General features: G+C 36.1%; 4 protein-coding genes across 5 annotated transcripts; all 4 read left to right on the top strand.

Moving 5' to 3' along the window:
- Window positions 1-314: 314 nt before the first annotated feature.
- On the top strand, window positions 315-11,375 carry LOC127808646 (ER membrane protein complex subunit 8/9 homolog). 2 transcript variants are annotated; one of them, XM_052347223.1, is made up of 6 exons: window positions 315-669; window positions 761-907; window positions 1,030-1,089; window positions 8,636-8,802; window positions 8,904-8,936; window positions 11,117-11,375. In XM_052347223.1, exons 1-5 carry the CDS (start codon window positions 463-465, stop codon window positions 8,932-8,934), a joined length of 612 nt encoding a protein of 203 aa, XP_052203183.1. In that variant the 5' UTR covers window positions 315-462; the 3' UTR covers window positions 8,935-8,936; window positions 11,117-11,375. The 2 variants fall into 2 exon arrangements, with proteins under 2 accessions (XP_052203183.1, XP_052203179.1); XM_052347219.1 differs by having other exon boundaries at window positions 316-669; window positions 8,904-8,952.
- A 668-nt stretch (window positions 11,376-12,043) lies between these two features.
- LOC127808658 (CASP-like protein 5C1) lies at window positions 12,044-13,878 on the top strand. Its single transcript, XM_052347230.1, has 3 exons — window positions 12,044-12,471; window positions 13,219-13,351; window positions 13,526-13,878. Exons 1-3 carry the CDS (start codon window positions 12,338-12,340, stop codon window positions 13,718-13,720), a joined length of 462 nt encoding a protein of 153 aa, XP_052203190.1. The 5' UTR covers window positions 12,044-12,337; the 3' UTR covers window positions 13,721-13,878.
- Window positions 13,879-16,621: 2,743 nt separating this feature from the next.
- On the top strand, window positions 16,622-17,879 carry LOC127812230 (uncharacterized). Its single transcript, XM_052352615.1, has 2 exons — window positions 16,622-17,158; window positions 17,255-17,879. Exons 1-2 carry the CDS (start codon window positions 16,790-16,792, stop codon window positions 17,657-17,659), a joined length of 774 nt encoding a protein of 257 aa, XP_052208575.1. The 5' UTR covers window positions 16,622-16,789; the 3' UTR covers window positions 17,660-17,879.
- A 1,944-nt stretch (window positions 17,880-19,823) lies between these two features.
- Window positions 19,824-20,646, top strand: LOC127787601 (uncharacterized). The gene has a single exon (XM_052315667.1). It carries the CDS (start codon window positions 19,918-19,920, stop codon window positions 20,392-20,394), a length of 477 nt encoding a protein of 158 aa, XP_052171627.1. The 5' UTR covers window positions 19,824-19,917; the 3' UTR covers window positions 20,395-20,646.
- The last annotated feature ends 1,950 nt before the right edge of the window (window positions 20,647-22,596 follow it).

Here is a 22,596-nt window from a genome sequence, read left to right on the forward strand (position 1 = left end):
TATTAATTACGTTGAATATTAAATTTTAGATATATATATACTGTGATCATATTCGAATTTATCTAAAAATACATCAGGAGATAAGATGACCATCCCTAAGAATTAATAGTACGAAGTTCGGACATTCTCGGTAAATAAAAAAATTCATAATTATTTTTTTTATTAATTACGAATCCTATTCTAATTTCAATTGTTTTGTTAATTTTTTTTCATAATAATTTATTAATGTACAGTTTTGTTTAATTATATTCAAATGCTTTATTTTAGAAATCATATACTTAATTCAAAAAGTAAGATAAATCCCGACCCTCGACCTCGACCTCAACCCCAACTTCAACCGACGAGAGAATATCAGAATAGGTTGGGTCGGGTCACTAGAGCACAAAATGCCCTGGCCTGCAAGTTGTTTATCACTGTAATTCTCTCTCTCTCTCTCTCTCTCTCGCTTGGACTAACGGAGTTATGGGCGGCGAAGTGCGGTACGAGATCGCCCAAAATGCCTACATCAAAGTCGTTCTCCATGCCCTAAAGCACAAGACCTCCGCCGTCAACGGCGTCCTCCTCGGCCGTCTCTCTGGCCCCGACAACTCCGTCGAGATCACGGACGCCGTCCCTCTCTTCCACTCCCACATCGCCCTCCTCCCTCCCCTTGAGATTGCTCTCATTCAGGTTTCTCTTCATCTCTGCCCGCACTCTCAATTCAGGTTTTTGTCGCACTGTTCTTGTATCTCTTTGATCTACTGGAATTTAATTTTATTAGATAGAGGAGTACTATGGAGCTCAAGGTTTGAGCATCGTTGGCTACTTCCACGCCAACGAGAGATTCGATGATTTAGAGCTCGGTAACGTTGCCAAGAACATTGGTGATTACATTTATCGCTACTTCTCCCAAGCCGCTTTGCTCTTGGTACGCTTAAGTTCAATTCGATTTATGCAGTTACTATAAATTTAATTCTGGATTTTATATTTTCTTTAATTTGTTTCTATAGTGTATTTATTTGTACGTTCTTTTGATTTCTCGGGTTTCAGTTAGATAACAAGAAACTCGAAGATTTGTCAGGAGGGAAGGACAGGAGCCCTGTGATGCAGGTGAGTTCGATAGTTCAGAAGATGGTTAAATATTTGTTTATGTGTTAACTGTTTTGAGAACAAATTAATGAGCGTGTCTGAAGAATTGTGAAAACAGCTTTTGTTGCATCTCAAGTTGAGCTGTTTTCAGAAAAAAAAAAAATCTGGAAATAATTTCCTGAAACTCATTTTCTTTTTTCTTTTTTCTTTTTTTTTTTTCCATTTTTCCTTTTCTCTAAAAAGAAAAAAACGAAAACGAACTTGCAGATTTTCTTTAAATTTTGATGAAATTAGGAACTTTTTCACTCACTGGCCTGTTAATGGATGTTTGATTTACTTTTTGAACTGTTCACTCTTTTTTGTTTGACTTGATTTAATGGCAAATTTGACACCAGGAAGGAAAAAAGAACATAAAATAACATTCAGATGATGTGGAGAGATGAAAATTCACACAGGAAGCAATCTGGATTGTTAGTGTATTATTGAGTTCTACATTATATGTATTATGTATATTCAATTTTCTGTTATTTAAATCGTTTTGCTGGATTATTATTTTTATATTCTTGAGTTGATTCTGAATTTCGTTGCGCAAGCTTATTCTATCTAGTTCTTCAAAAAAAAAAAAAAAAAAAAAACAAAGAAACCTGTTTTATCTGATGCCATTTTAGTTCAGTTTATTAAGCATTGGATCTATATTTTTATGTTATATTGGCTTATTTAGTTTGTCAAGTGAAGGGAATTGGATCTTTGTTTAATTTACATAATTATATACTTTCTCCAATCTATACATGGAATGTAGTGCACTTACCTAACTCAAATGTTTTCCATGTACAATCTCAAGTTAATTTTGGGAGAAAATAATTATGAGAGAAAAATCTAAGAGATTAGGTCTCTTAGCTTGTTATTTATAGTAGGCATAACGGGTCTTAAACACCTATGAGCTTAATCTAATTACAAATAAAACACACATACAATAATTACAATATATGCAATAATACTAATAATTCTAACACTCCCCCTCAAACTGGAGCATAGATATCATATGTACCAAGCTTGTTACAAATATATTCCACTCGAAAACCCTTTAGAGACTTGGTGAAGATATCTGCAAGTTGATAATTGGAGTTAACAAACTCTATAACAATAACACATTCTACTAACTTTTCTTTAATAAAGTGACGGTCGATTTTAATATGCTTAGTCTGCTCATGGAACACTGGATTAAAAGCAATGTGTAAGGCAACCTGATTATCACAAACAAGCTTCATAGGGGATACTTCACAAAACTTGAGTTCATGCAAGTGTTATTTAAGCCAGATGAGCTCACAAGTTGCATTATCCATAGCCCGATACTTTGCCTCTGCACTACATCTAGCTACTACATTATGTTTCTTACTTTTCCAAGAAACTAGATTTGCTCTCACAAGAATACAATACTCAAAGGTTGACTGACGATCAAAATGAGATCCTGCCTAATCTGCATCCGCATAACAAAAAATATCTGTGTATCCCTTATCCTCGTAAAGTAGCCATTTACCTGGCGCTCTTTTGATATATCTTAGAATTCGAATAACAACATCCCAGTGAGAATCACATAAAGAACTGAGAAACTAACTAACTACACTCATAGCAAAATCAATGTCGAGATGAGTGACTATAAGATAATTCAACTTGCCCACCAGTCTCCTATACCTTCCAGGATCTGAATAAAGCTCCCCCTCTCTCGGCAAGAGTCAGACATTCAGATCCATTGGGGTGTCAACTAGTTTGCAGTTCACCATACCAGTTTCTTCTAAGATGTCAAGGGCATATTTCCTCTGAGAAATTGAGATACCATCTCCTGATTGAGAAACTTCAATACCCAAGAAATATCGAAGTCAGCATAGGTCTTTGGTTTGAAAGTGCTGATGTAAATGTTCCTTCAGTTTCTGTATTCCAACTTAATGTCATGAACCTAGGGTTCATAATAGGGTTGGAATTGGCAATTGGAATGATCCGATTGAATAGGGTTGAAACAAAATGATTCAAGAGGGAAATGAAGTAGAAATGAGGGGAGAAATTAGAAAGAAATGAGGGAGAGCAGTAGAAAGAAACGAGATGGAGATTTGAGAGAAATGTAGAGAGAGAATGAGAGTTTCATTTCATCAATTCAAGTATGAAAATCCCATCCGTTTACATAGCCTTATATAGGCATATTTGCTCCTAACTAATTGCATAATAACACCCATGTGCTTCTAACTAAATGCTAAAATATGTAAAATATTTTCTAACAACTATTATCAACCTAATTACTATATTGCCCTTTTATGAATTCTTGGGTCATGACAATTCCCTTCCCCTTGAAATGTTTCTTGTACCTAAGAAACTTATTACAACCAAGCCACTGTTTCTTCATCCAATGCCCATCTTCACCCATTGGTTTCTTATTTGCTTTTCCATCTTCTTATCTTGTTTTTTCCTTTTCTTTTGCTTTCTCTTTTCTTTCTCCTCAGCAACAACATCATTATGTCTTGCTGTCACACCAATGAAAACATGAATAAGCAAAACAACAAGGGTCTTGGTCCCTTTAACATCATTATCCTTCTGCGTCCTCCATTGCTCCAGATCAAAAACATATTGTTGGAAGGTTTTAGTGTAATTAATTTCAAGCAAGCATCCTCCCTTAACCTCTAACCAATCTTGAACTGCCCTCCATTGGTTATCCACTTCGATTAAGGCATAAATTTCCTCCCAATTGACTAATTTCTCAGTTGGAGTTACCTGATCCATAGTAAGAAATTCAGCAACTCCTTTCACTCCTATTCTTTTAAGAGAAATAGATTTAAGATCTCCACAATCTAAGGCTGTTGTGGTCATTTCCATTCCAAGATCTTCGGCTTCCAGATTGCTAGCGAACATCTTAGCTTCATCCTCAATAGTTATCTCCTCCAACGGTGTCATATTGAGGGTTTTAGCATCTGGATTCCTAATACCAGTCGGGGTTCTTGAGATGCTGCCAACTATTGGACTGCCATCCCCCAATTCTTTAATCCCTTCTTCCATGTACTCCACAACCAAGACCAAGGAAGCAGTATGTTTAGACCCTTCCATGTCTTCAGTAGGGCCTCCTCAAGTGGAAATACTTTTACTTGTTGGTAGCCGGAGTACACCAAGGATTTATTTTCAGTAAGGTTGTCCTCCTTCGGCTGCTCCACTTTAAGGAATTTCTCCTTGTTAAAACTTCCTCGATAATTATCGAAATATTCTGCTGGAAAGTTGTAATGATACTTCTTAGTCAGTATCATTGCAAACTCTTGCAGCTTCTCGTGGAACATTCAACCGAATTCCTCGCACTCTTCATGTATTCCACTGCTTGCTCCCTTATCAATTCCACTAGACACATTATCTAACCTTTCCCCAGCCTGATTCTTCTGAATAAACTGCTCCTGATTCTTGTTGTTGCTAGCTGAAATTACAGTCTTCTTCTATTGCCATTGCGGCTCCAATTGCCTCATGCTTCCACTGCTTTCCATGGATTCACGAGCAAAATTTTCCATTGAAAATGCAACATTATTCTACTGTAATTGAGTCTCCCATGGCCTTATGTGCGCACTGCCTGCCTTGGCAGAACTTTCACCAGCAGAACGAGACACAAGCCAAGAATTTGGAGCGTTATCCACCCTGCTTCGCCTCCCAAATTCAAACATCTGAATGAAGGATTGCTCTCCCTATTGGAAATTAACCACATCAGCTGGCAATAGCCTAAACGGATCGAACTTTACTTGGCTAGCTTGCTGATGACGTCTGCTTCCCGAACTCCAAATCTCAATGCTACGACAGTCGTCTATCACCCCAGACATCAAATCAATTTCCAAAAATCAGCCTTCCATTATCCGTATAAGTATATAATTGTCGAAGTTAAGTGTATTCCTTCCACTTGTCAGAACTTCCCAGATCGCTGGAATTCACTGCTAGAATTGCTTGGGTTGCTCGCCTCCCTTGCTCGATTGTGTTGCAACTAACAAAATTCTCCAAAATTGAGAATTTGATGGTTGCAGTATTTTATGAATTGGCTTCCAATTTCGCCAAATCTGTTTCATCTTGCTGACCCACATTGCCCAGCCTCGAAAAATAGCTGGAATCCACCTGCTCTTTTGCTTCACAACAGTCGCCCAAGACAAGCAATGACCTCACCACAGTTAGCGAGCTTCAATTCTCCAGCAAACTGAACAGCTAGGCAACGGATTTGATTTCGCCTTCTGTCACCTTCATAAATCAGCTACTTTGCCTTCCTTGTTCGAACAACCATGTTTGCAACAATATCCCAAAAACCTATCGGAATTCTTTTAGCTCAATCACTGTCGAAGTCCTCCTCCCGAACTCCGAGCCTAATTGCTGTTCAGCAAACACCTTCCAAATTAGATCGAAAGCTCAATTTATCCGCCGCCAAAATCTCGATTTGCGATGGCCGTGACCCACCCAATCACCGTCCACTAGTCGCGACCACTGGCTCGGTCTCGTAATTTACTAGAATTGCTTCACCTTCGAAATTCAATCTGAGAGAGGCTTACCCATTCCAAATCTGCTATTGGTTCTACTTCGCCTAACAACCAACGTATACTCACTTGGGCCACCGGAATTGGTTTCGCCTTCACATGCTAGTCCTAGCCAATCGTGGAAATCACTGCAGATCACTATAGATCAACAACCTCCAGATCTGATCACTCACTCCGTGTCGCCTGCAAGTTGAACGATATGTGATCGTTAGGACCCGCGCCTTCTTTGTTTGGCTCCATTACCATCCTTCCAAGTCGTCTCAATCAATTCTGAGGAACACCTCGCTTGGTGACGATCTGTCCTTGGTTCCTTAGGAATTAGATCAGACTTGTTGGCCGATCGGTTCTATTGAAGCTCCTCGATAGTCGCTTGTATCGTTGGAATTTCACACTGCGAACTGATCAGCTCTCTTCGCCAAGTCATTGTATCTGCCTCAATTCACTACTAAAATTGATGAATTCAAAGCCGATGAACGATGCTCTGATACCATTTGTCATGAACCTAAGGTTCATAATAGGGTTGGAATTGGTAATCGGAAGGATCCGATTGAATAAGACTAAAACAGAATGATTCAATATCAAGCTGATAGAGTGGTCAATGATGTGTGATAGCTAGAGAGAGAGAGTCGAACATAGGCCATTTTCGCAACAAGAGAGAAGGTATCATTGTAATCTAGCCCATAGATTTGTGTAAAGCTTTTGGCAACCAAGCGGGCCGTAAGACGTTCCACCCATCCATCAAGACCCACTTTGGGAGTGAATACCCACGGGCAACCAACAGGAGTTTTTCCTGGTGGTAAAAGCACCAAATCCCAAGTACCATTTGAAATTTTGAATATAAGACTTCAATCTCATCTAACATTGCCTGGCACCAACCAGAATGGGACAAAACTTCACCTATGGTTTTAGGAATAGAAACAAAGGAAATACTTGAAACAAAGGTACTATAAGAAGGAGACAAACAGTCATAGAATAAAAAGTTATAAATAGGATAGGGATTACGAGTAGACCATGCACCTTTGCAAAGAACAACAGGGAGACTGTTGGGCTTAGGATCCAAGGCAGGAGGGACCACAGACGAAGAGAGCGAGTCAAGAGAGTCCTGAGCTGGAGGAATGCTAGCATCAATAGCGGGATGAGGACGACGGTGATATGTAAGAAGTGGAGGAGCTCTGGAAAGTGGACCAAAAAATGGTAGGGTAGGCGATACAAAGGAGACAGACAGTCCGGTGGTGATGAGTCTTCAGCGGTCGGCCGATCTGATGGCGGCGAACCCTAGAGTGGTGGTGGTGTTGACAAGTGGTGGTCAGACAGTGGGGTTCTTGTATGGGCAATGACGGTGACAATGACGGTTAGGGTTTGAAGGTTGCTAGAAAAAGATACATAGCGACGACTAGGGGTTTTTTCACCAGGTGACTCTGATACTATATGAGAAAAACTTAAGACATTAGCTTCTCTTAATTTGTTATTTATAATAGGCATAACTGGCCTTAAACACCTACAGGCTAATCTATGGGCTTAATTTAATTATAAATAAAATACACATACAATAATTACAATATATGCAATAATATTAATAATTCTAACAAATTTAATTGCAGTCCAAACTGTACAATTTTTGAAAAAAGAAGTCAGTGTTAATATCCCCCATTTCTTGGCCATTTAATGATATTTTTGCATGACTTTTGTTACTGCCTCCTCATAAAGTTTATTCACTGTCACTGCAGCCAATTGATTTAAGTAATAGGAACTAGACCTAACAATATTATGCTAAAAATTTTAACGGATCCGATCTGTTTGAAAGGGGAGAACACGAAGAGAGAGAGAGAGGACATATGGGGTCAAGTGAGGTGAGGGCATGAAAGAAGACAAGGAAGAGTCAAATAATTTCTGTTTTTAGCTCTGTAGGTGGACATAGAGTAGGGATAATTGTAAAGACTTGGATTTACCTGGTAAAAAAAGGTTGAAAATTTTGGATTTCTCTTTTTTGCAGTTCTATAATAAGTTAAATTTAATTCCTTTTTTTTGCACTTCTTGTTGACATTATATGATGAATGTGATATTATTTAAAATCATGGAAAAGCTGGAAAATTGATGATGGAATTAAAAACTAATTTGTTTATCTTTTTCAAGGAACGAGTCCTAGGGGAAACTTAACCCCCCCCCCCCCCCCCCCGCCAAAAAAAAAAAAAGATGCGCAGACACACGAGGAATGAAACTTTATATTTACACTTTTTGGAGTATAAGATCATGTTGCATGAACATGTTTGGGATGTTTCTGAGCTAATGTGGAAGTTTTAACAGTTCGAGCACTAGATTTGGCATTCATGGCTCCATGTAATAGGACAAGTGCTTGTTTACATGCATACCTCATATACATGCAAGATATTGTAACTTTGTTTATTTAGATGATTGTTGTACAACTTCAGGATGTTGGTAAGTTGCAACCTTTCATGATTCTACCTTCTCATTCAACCGTTTATCAATGTTTTTATGTGCAACAAATTTGCTAGTTAGTTATAGCTTTTCAATTTCTTAATTATGACTCTCTGATCGAAACCAGCATCTTAGGCCAAAGTTGGCTTAACTGTGGTTTCTCTACTTAACCTACTGCCATCAACACTGCTTCTTATCTTAGGCCAGAGTTGGCTTGACTGTGGTTTCTCTACTTAACCTACTGCCATCAACACTGCTGCAATAAGCAGTGGTTGCAAACCAATGTTAGAATGTTCACCACCTCCACCTAGGGTCATCCTATATGTACATGCATAACATCTCTTGTGTGTGGTTCATTGAAGGTATCATATGTATCATGTATTTATGGAACTATTTTAGTTCTCCTCATCTCAATGGCATTTTATTATTTATTTTTGACTGCTTATAAGCATGACTAAAATAGCATGTAGAACCACAGCATGATAAGTTAGTTGGAGCTTGTAGATGTTTTTGTACCTTTTCCCTTCCCTCCCTCTGTCAACTTTTTGTTATTTGTAATTTGCTAATAGGCTATTTTGTTTCCCATTCACTATCAGCTTTACACAAGAGATTCATCCAAGAGTTGGAAGCTTGTTGGATCAGAAGGAAGCAACAGATTGATCATGAAGGAGCCATCAGCAAATATAGTACTAATGGACTATATTTCATCTAAAAAATGGCACGAAATCATTGATTTTGATGACCACCTTGATGACATTAGCAAGTGAGTGGATGTGCCAGTTTCCACATACCATTGTGCTCGCAGCATCATCCCCACCAATTGAACTTGCCTGAAAGAATAATGCAATTTGGTTAATTTTGCAGGGACTGGCTGAATGCTGACCTATTCAAATAATTGTAAGCACTTGGCATGGTAGGTGCTGGTTGCTGATTTTATTAGATGTTGCATAAGGAACAAAAAAGTTACCTCACATGAGATATGCTAAATCTACATTCCCTCCACTCTGTTCTGCTTTAAGCCCTTACCCAAAAGCTGTTAGATGATCTGAACTTCAAGTTGATTTTTACTTTCATGTTTATCTTTCCCATCTTGAAATTGGTGTCAATAACTTGAAGCCTTAATCCAACAACTTAGCTCTTTTCTCTGTTTCTTGAATCCTTGTTTCAGCACTTTCAGCTCTTTTCATTGCTTCGTCAACCTTATGATTTGCCTCTTAAATCATATTTCTTGATTGTTGCAACTGACCTGAATGTTGAGTTAATTTATCTTTAGAGAGGTTTTCGGGCAAACAAGCGTTTTTGTGTTCTTTGTCAAGGGGCTGGTCCTCAGTCTAGTCATCACTCTGGCCAGCCCCAACAATCAAGAAATATGATTGAAGAGGCAAATTGCAAGGTTGACAAAGCAATGAAAAGAGCTGAAATTGCTGTAACAAATATTGAAGAAACAGAGAAAAGAGCTAAAGTTGTTCAATTAAGACTTCAGGTTACCAAGAACGATTTGTAAGTAGTGAAAGATAAACTTGATAAAGAAAATCAACAAGCTGAAGCTAAAATAGGAAAATCTAACAGCTTTTGTAAAGGATTTAGCAAAGCGAAGCGGGGGAATGTAGATTTATCACGTCTTATATGAGGTAACTTATATGTTCTTATTCTATACAAAAAATTAAATTAAATTTTGATTTATTTGTGATAATGTATTCTTTATTGGTTCCTTGAAATGCAAATGACTTATCTTCGATTACTGTGGTGTGATATAATTAAATGCAAATGACTATCTTCGATTACTTTGGTGTGATATAATTAACTTTGTTTTGATTACTTTTGAGTTATTTGTGATTAAATTTTGGTTGATTTCTGCACCAATTGCTGGGGCTGTTATGGGCAATGAATTTTGTTTGAGGGTGTCTGTTTTTGGCTGTTATGATGGCTTTTTTCAACTGTTTTTTTTAAGGATATATTCCTTTTGAGATGAGATGTTCTTTTTAGCTTGGCATCGTTCTTTTGTTTATTCGGTGCTCAGGACCCAATTGGTTTATAAGGAAGATTTTATTCAGTTTTTGGGTCCTTTTTGGAGCAGGATTTTCTTTTAGGGTTGTTTTGAATTTGTTCTGTTCAGGTGGGAAGCTGGTTTTCTTGGTTATAAGGGCTGTTTGCAGCGCATTTTCTCTTTCTCTATTGGGTTTTAAGGTGGGAGTTCATATTTGTTTATACGCGCTCGCGCGCGCGCACATATAATATATGCATTTTCTGCTTGAAGAAATTGTATGCATCTAATATTGTTGTTTTAATTTAAAATTTGAGGTGGACCGGTTGTGCTTTCTAGGAATTTTACCTTATCATATTTTATTGTTTTGAATTATTTAACTTGTGGATTATTTTGTAACAAGTAACAATATATTTGTTCCTTTTAAATAATGTAATCTTTGGAGTTTTTGGATTATAATTGATGCTTTAATATGAAAGCTTAAATTTTACTAGGAATATTATTTTCATTTTCTAACTTGAAGGTTATTTTAGCTTTGGATATGGGAGTGAGATCATTTTATTTGTCATTAAGGATATTTAATTCTGCCTTGCAACTCCCAACATGAGAAGCAGGTGTTGGCAAAATTAAAGTAATTTTTTCAATGATTTTTGTTGTTGGGAATAATAACCTTTTGCCCACATATACATCACGTGATAAAGAGTGTTTTTCATTATTTTTTTTTTTGGTTCTTGATAACTGTTCTTTAGGAATAAAAATATTTTTTTCAACGGAATGTTCAAGTGGTTGGATTATTATTAATTTCTCTTTATGCTTGTGTGAGTTTTTATGTATTACAACTGATGTATTTCTCTATCCGTATTTGGAACAATAACAATTCAAATTGTTGGTTCACTATATTTAAAATCTTACCTTGTTATAATCATGTTTGTCTACGGTCTCCTAAATCCTTGTTAGGCTTAAGTGCCTAAACAAGTTTTTAATTTCTTATTTCTTGTAGAGTATTTTTTTTAAAAGTTTGGAAGACAACCCCTTAGTATTTTTGGGAGATTTGACTTAACATTTGCTCTTTCTGTGTGGTTTTCAATTGCAGTTAGCATGGCAGGGCCAGGGAAGGACTTGGAGACATCATTTGATTTGCTTATTATGTGTTCCTTTCTCCAGACTAGCTTATAAGTTATGGGTGACGTTGGAATTTTGTTCAGTCTTTGGGTTTGTAGAGAAGGGCACTGAATGTGCTGCTTTGGCATTGTTTAGGTGGAGGATTGTTTTTATTTCTAACCATATGATCTTAATGGTACACTCCTTTTTATTTTATTTTTTTGAGAATAAAAACTCTTTGAATTGGCATATATAGTTATGATGTGTTATTATATTATTATTAATATGGTAGGCTTTCATTTCTTTATGAAGATCTATCTCTTCTGGATTGAAAATTTTATCCACTTTTATAAGGACTTCTCTGTTTTCTATTTATTAATTTATGAGACAATGAATATTATTTGCTGTCCAACCAAAATGCGTTAGTAATAATAGATGAGAAATTTTTAGTACTTCCAGCTAACGTGGAGCCAATGAGGGGGGGCGTGCCACGTGGTTAGCCCTTAGCCCTCCTTTTGGAAAGCAATTGTTCCAATTCGTTGTCGCCACTAATTACCATTCCCATTTAATTTCAAATGAAAAAACATAGAGAATTAGAACCAGATTTTATAGATGCCCCAGCCCACGCCTGCGATGGTGGCGATGCTTCACATCTTACGTTTTACGCTCAGACTTAGAAAGTTGCGTAAGGATAGACTTTGCTGTTTGCTCCCCTAATAATAGTTTATTATAATAATAATAATATTATTAACGTCAAATAAAGAAGCGGGGGGATGCACTGCAGCAGAAAAACATTCTCTAACTTAAAAATCTTTTTTTTATTAAAAGAAAAAAAGCACATGGTATTGGTGGGCGGTCATGTCGGCAAGGTTGGCGTCCAAGTGTCAAATCCAATATGATAAAAGCATTATTGAGAGAGGGGAGGGCATGGTAATATTAGCCACTCATCGCCAACAAACTCGCTGGGCACCGTCTTCATCTCTCACGCCTTCCCAGCTTTCTTCCCACCCAAACACACACTCGATCAAGACCCAAAGGGCGAGAAAGTTTGAAGGAATACTGGGTTTTCTCATTTTACATCGTTGGGCTCTTGCAAACATTGATGGAAACTTTGGATTGAACGTGCATTAGCTAGCATGATGATGATGATGATGGTGGTGGTGGATCAAAAGGGTGATCCAATTCCCAGAACCGGACGATCGCGGTCATCGTCATGATGGATGAGGTGCCAGGCTCTGTAGGAACCAGCGCCAGTTTTGCTCTGAGATTGGGCCAAACAATCTTCTCCTCTGCTTCCCTTCTGTTCATGTCCTTGGCTGTTGAGTTCTACACCTACACTGCATTCTGGTAACAGTTCCTCCTTTTTCATTTTGCTTGACTGGATCGGATTGGATTAAGACTAAAAATGGGATAAAAATATTTCTCTCTCTCTCTCTCTCTCTTCATTTTCCTAATCAAATGAAAACAAGAAAAGATAAAAAAAAAAAGGTAGTTTTTCCCGATCGATCTTACTATTACACCCTACACATCAATAAGGAATTAACCCTTTTTATCTTCTCCTTTTTGGTTTTCTTCTTTCTTCTCCTTTCGTGTGACAGATTGAAATTTCAGAATTAGGCTAGTTGGATGGATGACTTCCCTGTTTTTAGGATTACCGTAAAAGTTGCTTCTCTCTGAGTGCTGCTTGGTCTTGGAAGCCTTACCATTTATGTATATGTATTATAAAAACGAAATGATCAAATCCACGTGGCTGCTTAATTTCCCTCATCAAGCGATGCAATTCACAGCAGCACAACTACATCCCAATATTGGTTTTGAGTGACTGCATCCTAATAGTCAGTAGAGGGTATGGCCAAAGTTATTGGGTTGTGTGTTACGATTCCATAATTGATGTGATTTATATATGAATGAGTGATTAATTATAATTACTTGAGAGTTGTGAAGTTTTTTTGTCTGTATTGTCAATCCTAATAGAGTGGGTTTGTAATTTTTTTATCTGTGCAATATATTTAATCCCATTCTAACACCCTTTTTGTTTCTCCCTAATCGCTGTTACACTGACAATGTTCATCAACGTACGCATTGCTTCTGCAGCTTCTTGGTGACAATTATGGGCTTAGTTATCCCATGGAGTTTCACCCTGGCTCTGGTTGATGGATACTCTGTTTTGGTTAAATGCCCATTTCGTCAGCCCGGCATCATGCTGATTGTCGTAGTCGGAGACTGGGTACGTCGTCTCGTCTCTATTCTATTTTTCTTATCCATCCATGAGAATTCAGAGTCACTATTTTTTGGTGCCCAGTCCTACTTTTCAACCCCCCCGAAGACTTCATTTTAAATGCTAGCTTTTTAGCTGACAACTTGATACGGAAGCTAAAACGATGTATGGACTGGACGGCAGGTCTTGTCGGTTCTGACGCTGGCGGCCGCCTGCTCGACGGCCGGCGTCGTGGATGTTCTGCTGAAGGCTGGTAGCTCCTCCTGCCCGACCAAGTTGTGCAGCAGATATCAGATATCGGTTGGAATGGCATTCTTGTCATGGTTTCTTTCCTTGGCCTCAGCTCTTTTCAATCTTTGGTTGCTTCCTTCCATGTGATCGATCATTCGTTGCTCAATCTGTATATAGAACATTGTTCAGATTTTTGACAGAAAATAGCCCTCCCCGGTTTATTTGAGTGAGTATGGTGTGTGTTAACATGAGTGAGTAAGTAATAAAGGCGTGCATCTTCAATGCATGACATTTTCTCCTTTTTATTTGAGGAGTCCAAGTGAAGGGGAGTTGGCATTGATTCAACATGTGAGTGATACCGCCAAATAACTTCACCCACAAAGTTACCATTTTGCAGAGATTAAAATTAAGACCAGACCAAGATATATATATCTACTAAAGAAACAATGAGAATTAATTAGGACCCAAAAGCGAAAAAGAGCACCCACTCTATTACTTCATTAGTTAGTAAAGCTTCTTGATCACGAGTGCTCTTCATACACTTTATTTTTTTTTTCCCCTTTTTAATTTAGGCAGGGACAAACAATAAGGTATATTATTCAAAGTGTACCCAACTCTTGCATTATGAGAGTTTAAAAGGGTTGTTTTTATATATAAACTATTTTAATAGAGCTGTGGAATGAATTCGGCAGTAGACTAAGTAAGTTTGGCGGGCTTAATTGTTTTTTTCTTCTTTTTTTTAAATTCATAATTAAAAAGTTGGGCTCTTAGCACTAAAAAACCAAATTTTTTTGAGTTTGACAATTTTATCTTATGCTTTCAATTTTGACAAAAAAAAAGCTTAATTTTTTAAATTAGTCACAATTTTAATCAATGTTAAAATCAATTTTAATCCTTGTGTGGTTTTGCCCAAGTGACATGCCACTTGGCATTTAATTTATTTTTTATTCTTTTAATTATTTTCTAAAAAAATGCTATATTTTCTCTAATCTGCCATGGCTGCCTCCTGTCTCATCTGCCATGCTCTATTTTTTATGTATATATATGCTGTTGTGTGTGCATGTTACTATGTGTGTATATATATATATATTATTATGTGTGTGTTAACTAATTCATGCAAAGTGGAGAGCAAGTGACTGAGGTAATTAGATAGTTCTAGGTGGCAACGAGTCAAGGCGAAAGCAACCATGGTAGGTGAGAGAGGAGACAATCATGGCATAGAAGAGAAGAGAGAGTTTGTTTTTTTTAATCATGGCAGAGAAGAGAAGAGAGAGTTTGTTTTTTTTTAGAAAATAATGAAAAAAATAAAAATAATAAATTAAATGTCAAGAAACATATCACCTAGGTAAAGTCACATGCCTTAATTTTAGTATTGGCTAAAATTATAATTAATTTTAGAAATTGAGTTCTTCTTACCAAAATTAAAAGTATTAGATAAATAAAATTGTCAAAACTAGAAAATATTTTACTTTTTAGTGCTAATAGTTCTAAAAAGTTTGGATAAACCGTTGAATAATGCACAAATCTCTTTTAAAGAAAGAAGGGAAAAAAAAAAACATAAATATGTAAACAATTAAGAAACATTCATTACTTGATTATTATTATTATAAAATAAAACTTTTTGTGGGTAAACAAAGGGGGGTGTGGGGTCCATATGTCTACCTATCTATATATCGTATTCGAATTTGTTTATAAATCTTATATATACTATACTAGAAAAAAAAATATATATATATATATATCTTTGGGTGATGGATGGGATTAAAAACCATGGATGGATGGAAGGAAAGAGTGGAGGAAGAAGAAGAATCAATTATGAAAAAGTTTCCCCTTATATTATTCCATTCGATGCAAATGCAAGTGATGATATATATGATGATGAGTGAGTGAGTGAGTAGACGTGCAAGTATATATATATATATATATATGACATTAGATATGATGATGACATTAAAGTTAGTTTCCCCTTATTATTATTATTCCAGAGCACATGAACCAAGCAACTGTCCAGTCTCCAAAATCCAACCCATATCTGTGTTCGTGTTTCTTTAAATTGTACCAAAAATGCAATGCTCCAGCATATGTGATATGTTTCTTTAACTGTACCTAAAAGAAACAAAAAGGAAAAGGCAGAATTAGAAAAAGAAAAAGAAAAAAACAAACAAACAAACAAAAAGAGAGCAGTCAAAGGGCTTCCCCTCATATTATATCATATCTATCTTCCCCTAATTTTGTGCTTCTTCTTCTTCTCTTCTCCTTCTCCTTCTTCTTCCAACATATAACATTCAACGTTCAAAAAACATTCTTTTCCAACCCCCATTTTTTACGTTATTTCAAATGACCTCGATCTGTGTGTATGCCATTTTTTCGAATTTCTCTTGAATTTAAAAATTTTAACATATGATGGCGTCAGATTATATGTATGGAATTTTGATTTAAGATGATATTCTAGCTAGAATTATTCTCTCAAACACTACTACTACTACTACTACTACTACTACTACTAGTTCCTTCCAAATACGTAATATTTGATTGAGGAATCAATTCTATGATTTCCTTTGGTGGATTAACCAACTTCTTTGTCCAATATAATAGAGAATCAATTCCGATGGATAAAATTAAAATGCCATCTCATTAATGAATTGCCTTGAAACAAATATAATTAATAAATAATATTTACTATCCGAAATTAATTATACAGAATTAATGTAATTTAATTGCATTGAACTGAATGAATGAATATTATTGAATATATAGACCCATTTACAGCACAAGTTTTATATATATATATATATATACACAAAAGATAGATAAATATTATATAGCCAAATTAAAAGTGAAAATTCGTATTCCTTGAAGCAATTAATAATATGCTCTCTGCCGGTCCTTTCCACATCATGACGAGTCCGTGGCGGAAAATTAATTCCTTTGAACCCTCATTTTCCATCCAGCATAGATCCCCTCCACAATCGCTTCCTCCACAAGCCCCAGGGCCAAACCCAAACCTAGCTAGCTATATATGGCTCGTTGCCTAATTACCCACCTTAATATCCTATCTTTTATCAGTTTGAAAGACAGATGATGAGTTTAAGTTGTGAAAATAATTTCGACCCAAAACAATCATCTTACTTACTTGGATTAGATTATAAATATGGCAGTTGGGGTCAGAGTTTTATTTTGCTGTAAGCCTAGCTAGCTAGCTAACTAGGAGACAATATGAAATACATCAATGAGATGTTTCACTTCAGCCACCCACAGCACAAGCTCAAGTACCACTACTCCGAGGTCCCCTTCAAGTGCGACGGCTGCAAGGAGGTGGGCATAGGTTCTCGCTACAAGTGCTCCGGCAATAGTGGGGGCGGTGGCGCTTGCGACTTCGACCTCCACGTCCACTGCGCGCTCATCCCCTCGCCCCCAACCCTCCTCCACCCTTTCTACACCAAATGCTCGTTCCAGTTCCTCCCCCGGCCGCCTGGCACCATCCCCCGCTACTGCAACGCCTGCGAGCGGGACGTCGCCGGCTTCGTCTACCACTGCCGCTCCTGCGGTTTCGACCTCCACCCCTGCTGCGCCAAGCTCCCGATGGTACGGGAGCCGTTACGCGGGCTTACATTAATTAATGGAAAATTTTATTTTTTAACGTTCCTGAAACCGTATGTGCATGTTAATTTTTGTTAACAGGTACTCCAGGACGGGCACGTCAAGCTCTACCTCTGCAGGAAGGTAGGCACCTCCTGCCACCGCTGCGGCCGGAAGGGCGGCAGCTGGAGCTACCGCTCCGCCTGCAAGAAGTACAATTTCCACGTTGCTTGTGTCAAGGAGATGCTGGTAGAGAACTGGCATGACATCTACTTTGGTCACCATGGAATCGCCGGCGGCGGCGGAGGTAGTAGGATGGTAGACAGTCGGATTATTCCTAGTTTGAATGGCGGGATTCAGAGCTACCACAATCAGAAGAAAAGTAAAGGGAAGGTGAAGAAAGGGTGTGAAATGGCTGGTTTGGCTCTGCAATTTGTGGTGTCGGCCGTTCTGGGAGATCCGACGACTCTCATAGCAGGCGTTGTGGGTTCACTGATCTCCAAGTAGTGTTCGGTATTGATCATCTTGGCGCTGTGCTAAATCCAATTGCAAGTTATCAGTTACTGTAAAATTGTTTAGTCTGGTAGTGGGGGAGAAATTAAGATGATAATTGATAACTTGTAAACAGACTTGTATTGCATGTGCGTGCCCAGAAAAGAACGGATCTTTAATTAACGATTATGTTTGGGATGGAAAAAGACATTTTATAAATTATTTAATCCACTCATATTTCATTCAAGATAGATATATAATGGTTCTCGACCAGAGATGACAATTGGAATCGAAATCGAGGGAACGAACTAATCGACGCAATTAAAATTATTTGATTGGGTAATGATTTGGTTTAAAAAAAAATCGAACAAGTTTCAATGAGTATAGTTTAGTTATGATTTTCATTAAATTTAAATCAAAACTCAAAGCGAAACCGAATCGAATGTGTGGGTAACCGAACCAAATACGCATATATAATATATTAAATATATATATATTATATATACACATAATATATATATTGACTAATACATTTTTTTACAAGTATTTTAAATAATGTATTATAAATATATAAAATATTTAACATTTATAAAGTAATTAATAAATAAAAATAAAATATAATCTTAAATTATTTTATTTTTATCAATAAAATAATTATATCCAACAAGTTTGAAGTTAATTTGTAACTTTATATAAGAAGAAGGCAATTAAAAAAATTATGGTTAAAATCGAAATCAAACCGAAACCGAATGATTTGGTTAGGGTTTTTAATTTTTAAAACTAATGAATAATGATTTGGTTTTGATTTTAGTAGTTTAAGTTTGATTTGATTATAGTTTTGACAAAAATCGAAACCAAAACTAACTATTGCCAACCTTATCTGGGAGTAGTGCTTTGGTCTTTTATTTATATACATATATATATATATATTATTTTAAAGACTAGTTTATTTTTTATTTTGTTAGATAAATTGAAAATATATACTTAATTAGTTTTTTTGTATTTGTAAAAATTGTAATTGCGTGTACACACATTAAGTAGTTTCTCTTAAATAAATAAATAAATAAAAGTAATTAAAGTAACGGGACTTAGACGACGCATCGATCTATTCATTTATAATTTCAAAATGTCAATTAGTCCATATCTCTTCTTTGTTGCTTTTCTTATCACATGACTACGACTATGACTAAATGGTCTAAGTTATATACCGTTATTCTTTTTCTATTATTATTATTATTATATATATATATATATGGGTTGATTTGACTGTTACATAAAATGTTTTAAAAAAAAATGTACTTTTTAAGTTCAATTATATCATATCCTAATTATACCTACCTCCTTAATTAATCTCTATCTATATATCTTTTTAATTTGCTTCTAATGATTGATCCAATATTTATAAATTAATCTCATCATGATGCATGGATTCTACATATAATAAATAATTATTATGTGTTAGTTTGGTTGTTTCTTCGGCTATTGCCCATTGGGATGGGGTATTATGGGGTCAATCAAGTCATGCATGCATCATGCTATTTGTGGGGCCTCCAGACTTTTTTTTAATGGAAGCCTTTGTTTGAACAAGCTCTTGTACTTGTAGTCCAAAACGTGTGAGTACATTCTCATGCTGCTTCTAGACCTCTTATATATATATATATATTAATATTTAATTAATACTTAATGTATATATATATATATATATTTAATGGAACTGAAGGGGGCTTGTTAATTATTGTATAATTCAGATATATATATATATAGAATTAATTAATACTATTGTTATAGAATTTCTTTTTCATTTTGTCGTCAAAGATTCTAATAGAATTAATTAGCATTTTCAAGATTAATATACAGTAATTAATATTCTCATGCATCAAAGTAGTCTTAATAATTATTAAAAAAAAAGCCCCTTTTAGATCACTTTATTAAATAATTGTTCTATATAAAAATACCACTTGAACATCAGTTTCTCCTTATATATATATGCATGTGTGATGTATAATTCAGTAATGATTATACATGAGGAAGAATATATTTATAAAAATATTATTATGATATGGGTTTCAATTTTTTATGTGGAATATATACAAAAAAAAAAAACTACGACCACCCAGAAGCTCACAAGAAATAACGTCTCTCTCTCTCTCTCTCTCTCTCTCCCCTAAACGCGTTACTGTATGTACATATATAAAAGGGCCATCTTGAGATCGGCTCCGTATTCTAAGTGAAATCATAGTTGTGATCTTCAGGAATTAATTCTCCATTCATTGATGGGTAATTGCAGATCGTGCCAGTGTCCGGCGGCAGCCACGGCAAAGCTGATCTTTTTCGACGGCGAGCTGCAAGAGTTCTCGTCTCCGGTGAAGGTCTCCGATGTAGTGCAACAAAACCCGGGTTCGTTTCTCTGCAACTCAGATCAAATGGACTTCAACGACTTCGTTTCCTCCCTGGACGACGACGAGGAGCTTCAGCCCGGCCAGCTCTACTTTGCGCTGCCGCTGCGGTGGTTGTCTCGGCCGCTGCTGGCGGAGGACATGGCTTCTCTGGCAGTTAAAGCGAGTCTGGCTCTTGCCCGGGGTGGCTGTGGACGCAAGTACTGTACCGGAAATTCTGGCGGCGGAAGGGTTGACGTTGAGAGAGATGTCAAGTTCAGGCCGACGGTTGTTTCGGGTGGAGGCCGCCGACAGGGGTTGGTGAAAGCGCGTGTACTGACAAGAGAGTTGAGTATGATTACGGAAGAGCAGTAACAAGAAGATGATCATTCGTTCATCAACCAACGGGACGGAGGCTACATAAATTTTGATTTTTATTATTATTTGATCAAAATATATCTTTGATAAGATCCGCCAAGCGGAGAGCAAGTAAGTATGATGGGCTCACCGGCTCAGGGCAGGGCTCTCTCTCTCTTTCTCCCTCCGCAATGCAATGGTTACTCTCTGTTCTGTTCTTTAATTTGGCTGGTATATAATGGAAAATCATATATATTATTTTTATATATATATATATTTTTGTGTGTTATTAAATGACATGTAAATCCCATCTCATTTTAAATTTATCAAATAATATTACGTGATAGATTTCTTTTATATATATATATATTTTATAATAATAATAATAATATAGACAAAAACAGATAATACTATATATAGATAAAACTAGAAACGATTATGTATTCTTTAAATATACATTAGATAAACTTACAAATATGCATAGTTATTTACAAATCATGTGAATTAAGAAATTAAGTATATAAAAATTTAAACCTCGAATAAAAAAAATAAAATATAATCTCTTAGGACGAAACTAAAACTCTAATAAATATTATATATATAGCATTATTTGATAAAGGGTCATTAAATTCTTCTAACCCCACGGAAAGCTAAAGCTAGGAGTTGGTGTGTCATCTCATGACATGCATGATGAGTAGGGGTGTTCGTGGTATGATTTGGCCGGTCTGAATCATTTTTAGCACGTTAAATCGTTAGGGCGATTTTTTAACTAAATCAAATCGCAGTCTGATTTGGGTTCGGCCAAACTGCACCAAACCAGACCGCATTTGCAGTCTGGTTTGGTGCGATTTACTGCGGTTTGAAATGCTACTTAAAATCACTAAAAAAATATTTAAAAATGGTAAATAAAGACAAATATTAGTAAATAAAGATAATTAAATATAAATAAATAGGAGCAAAAAATAAAGACAAAATAGTATAAAAAATAAATAAGATGGGGCTACCAATTATTAGATTTTTATAATAATAATTTTTATTATTATTTTCTTGGGCGGTTCGGTTTAAAACCAAACCGCCAACTGTCCAAACTGCAAACTGCGCGATTTGGACAGAATCCAAACAGTTTTCGACCGTAAAAAAAAAAAAAATCGTTCGATTCGATTTAGTTCGGTTCGATTTGACCGATTTTCGCGGTGCACCGATTTTTTTGAACACCCCTAATGATGAGGTGCGTTTGGGCGAGTCCTGAGTGCGACCTTGGTCCCCGCCCCACCCCTTAACGGGGTAACTTTACCCCAGCTAGTTTGGGGGTAAAAAAGTCATTTTAAATTTTTTTTTCACCTTATTTTTCTCTCATCCCTCTCCCTTACCCTTACTCTCGCCATTTTTCTCTCATCATTGACTGACCCTCTCGCTACTGCATCCTCCCTCTTCACCGCCAGTGAAATGAGGTGAGGTGGCAAGGATACAGTGCTGGTTGGCCCGTAAGAGGAAGGCAACGCGAGGCTTGGTGGAGAAAAAGAAAGAAAAGGAGAAAAAGAGGAAAAAATGAGATGAGAGGTCATTAATTTATTGATGAGATTATTTTAACCCTTGTTAAATGAGGTGAACAAAATCACACTCCCACTAACCAACCACCAAGATGCCATTTACAATATATATTTATATCGGGGGGAAGTGTTAAAAGAAATATTATATTTTTATTTTAAAATTAAATTAATTATTCTATTTTTAAAAGGGTCATACATATCATTTTACCATTGAAATGGGTCAAATTGATTATTATATTTTAAAAATATGTAAATTATAAGTGTGTACCAAGTTTTTTAAAGTAAAAATTTATAACAGTGTAGCGTTATAGAGTTGAATTGTTAAAAAAAAAAAATATCTATCACAATGAATAATGTGACATTGGATTTAAAAGTAAAATGGTTTATTTTATATTTTTTGAAATATAATGATTAAATTGATCGCCCTTTTGGTGATTAAATTAACTCGGAAAATAAAAGTAATTAACTTATTTAGTGGTTCCTTCAGTACTCTTCATATGTCAATTTGCATGGCTATACCCATGCAATAAAGTAATCATGTTTCAATTTGCATGATGAGTTGGTTACTAAGGTTGAAGGTTCCTGTTAAATTTGCTATGGTTTATATATTTTCGTATTTAGCTTTCGCTTTTTAAGTTAGAAAATTTAAAAATAAACCTATAATTAGATG

This window comes from Diospyros lotus, chromosome 1 (assembly GCF_014633365.1).
Source record: "Diospyros lotus cultivar Yz01 chromosome 1, ASM1463336v1, whole genome shotgun sequence".
NCBI lineage: Eukaryota > Viridiplantae > Streptophyta > Magnoliopsida > Ericales > Ebenaceae > Diospyros > Diospyros lotus.

Excerpts from the sequence above, each read along its gene's own strand:
- LOC127808646 (XM_052347223.1), top strand. The coding sequence starts at position 463 with ATGGGCGGCGAAGTGCGGTACGAGATCGCCCAAAATGCCTACATCAAA. Across the intron at positions 670-760 it reads TTGAGATTGCTCTCATTCAG|ATAGAGGAGTACTATGGAGC; the intron begins GTTTCTCTTCAT and ends TAATTTTATTAG. Across the intron at positions 1,090-8,635 it reads ACAGGAGCCCTGTGATGCAG|CTTTACACAAGAGATTCATC; the intron begins GTGAGTTCGATA and ends ATTCACTATCAG.
- LOC127812230 (XM_052352615.1), top strand. The coding sequence starts at position 16,790 with ATGAAATACATCAATGAGATGTTTCACTTCAGCCACCCACAGCACAAG. Across the intron at positions 17,159-17,254 it reads GCTGCGCCAAGCTCCCGATG|GTACTCCAGGACGGGCACGT; the intron begins GTACGGGAGCCG and ends TTTTGTTAACAG.
- LOC127808658 (XM_052347230.1), top strand. The coding sequence starts at position 12,338 with ATGATGGATGAGGTGCCAGGCTCTGTAGGAACCAGCGCCAGTTTTGCT. Across the intron at positions 12,472-13,218 it reads TACACCTACACTGCATTCTG|CTTCTTGGTGACAATTATGG; the intron begins GTAACAGTTCCT and ends TTGCTTCTGCAG. Across the intron at positions 13,352-13,525 it reads TTGTCGTAGTCGGAGACTGG|GTCTTGTCGGTTCTGACGCT; the intron begins GTACGTCGTCTC and ends ACTGGACGGCAG.
- LOC127787601 (XM_052315667.1), top strand. The coding sequence starts at position 19,918 with ATGGGTAATTGCAGATCGTGCCAGTGTCCGGCGGCAGCCACGGCAAAG.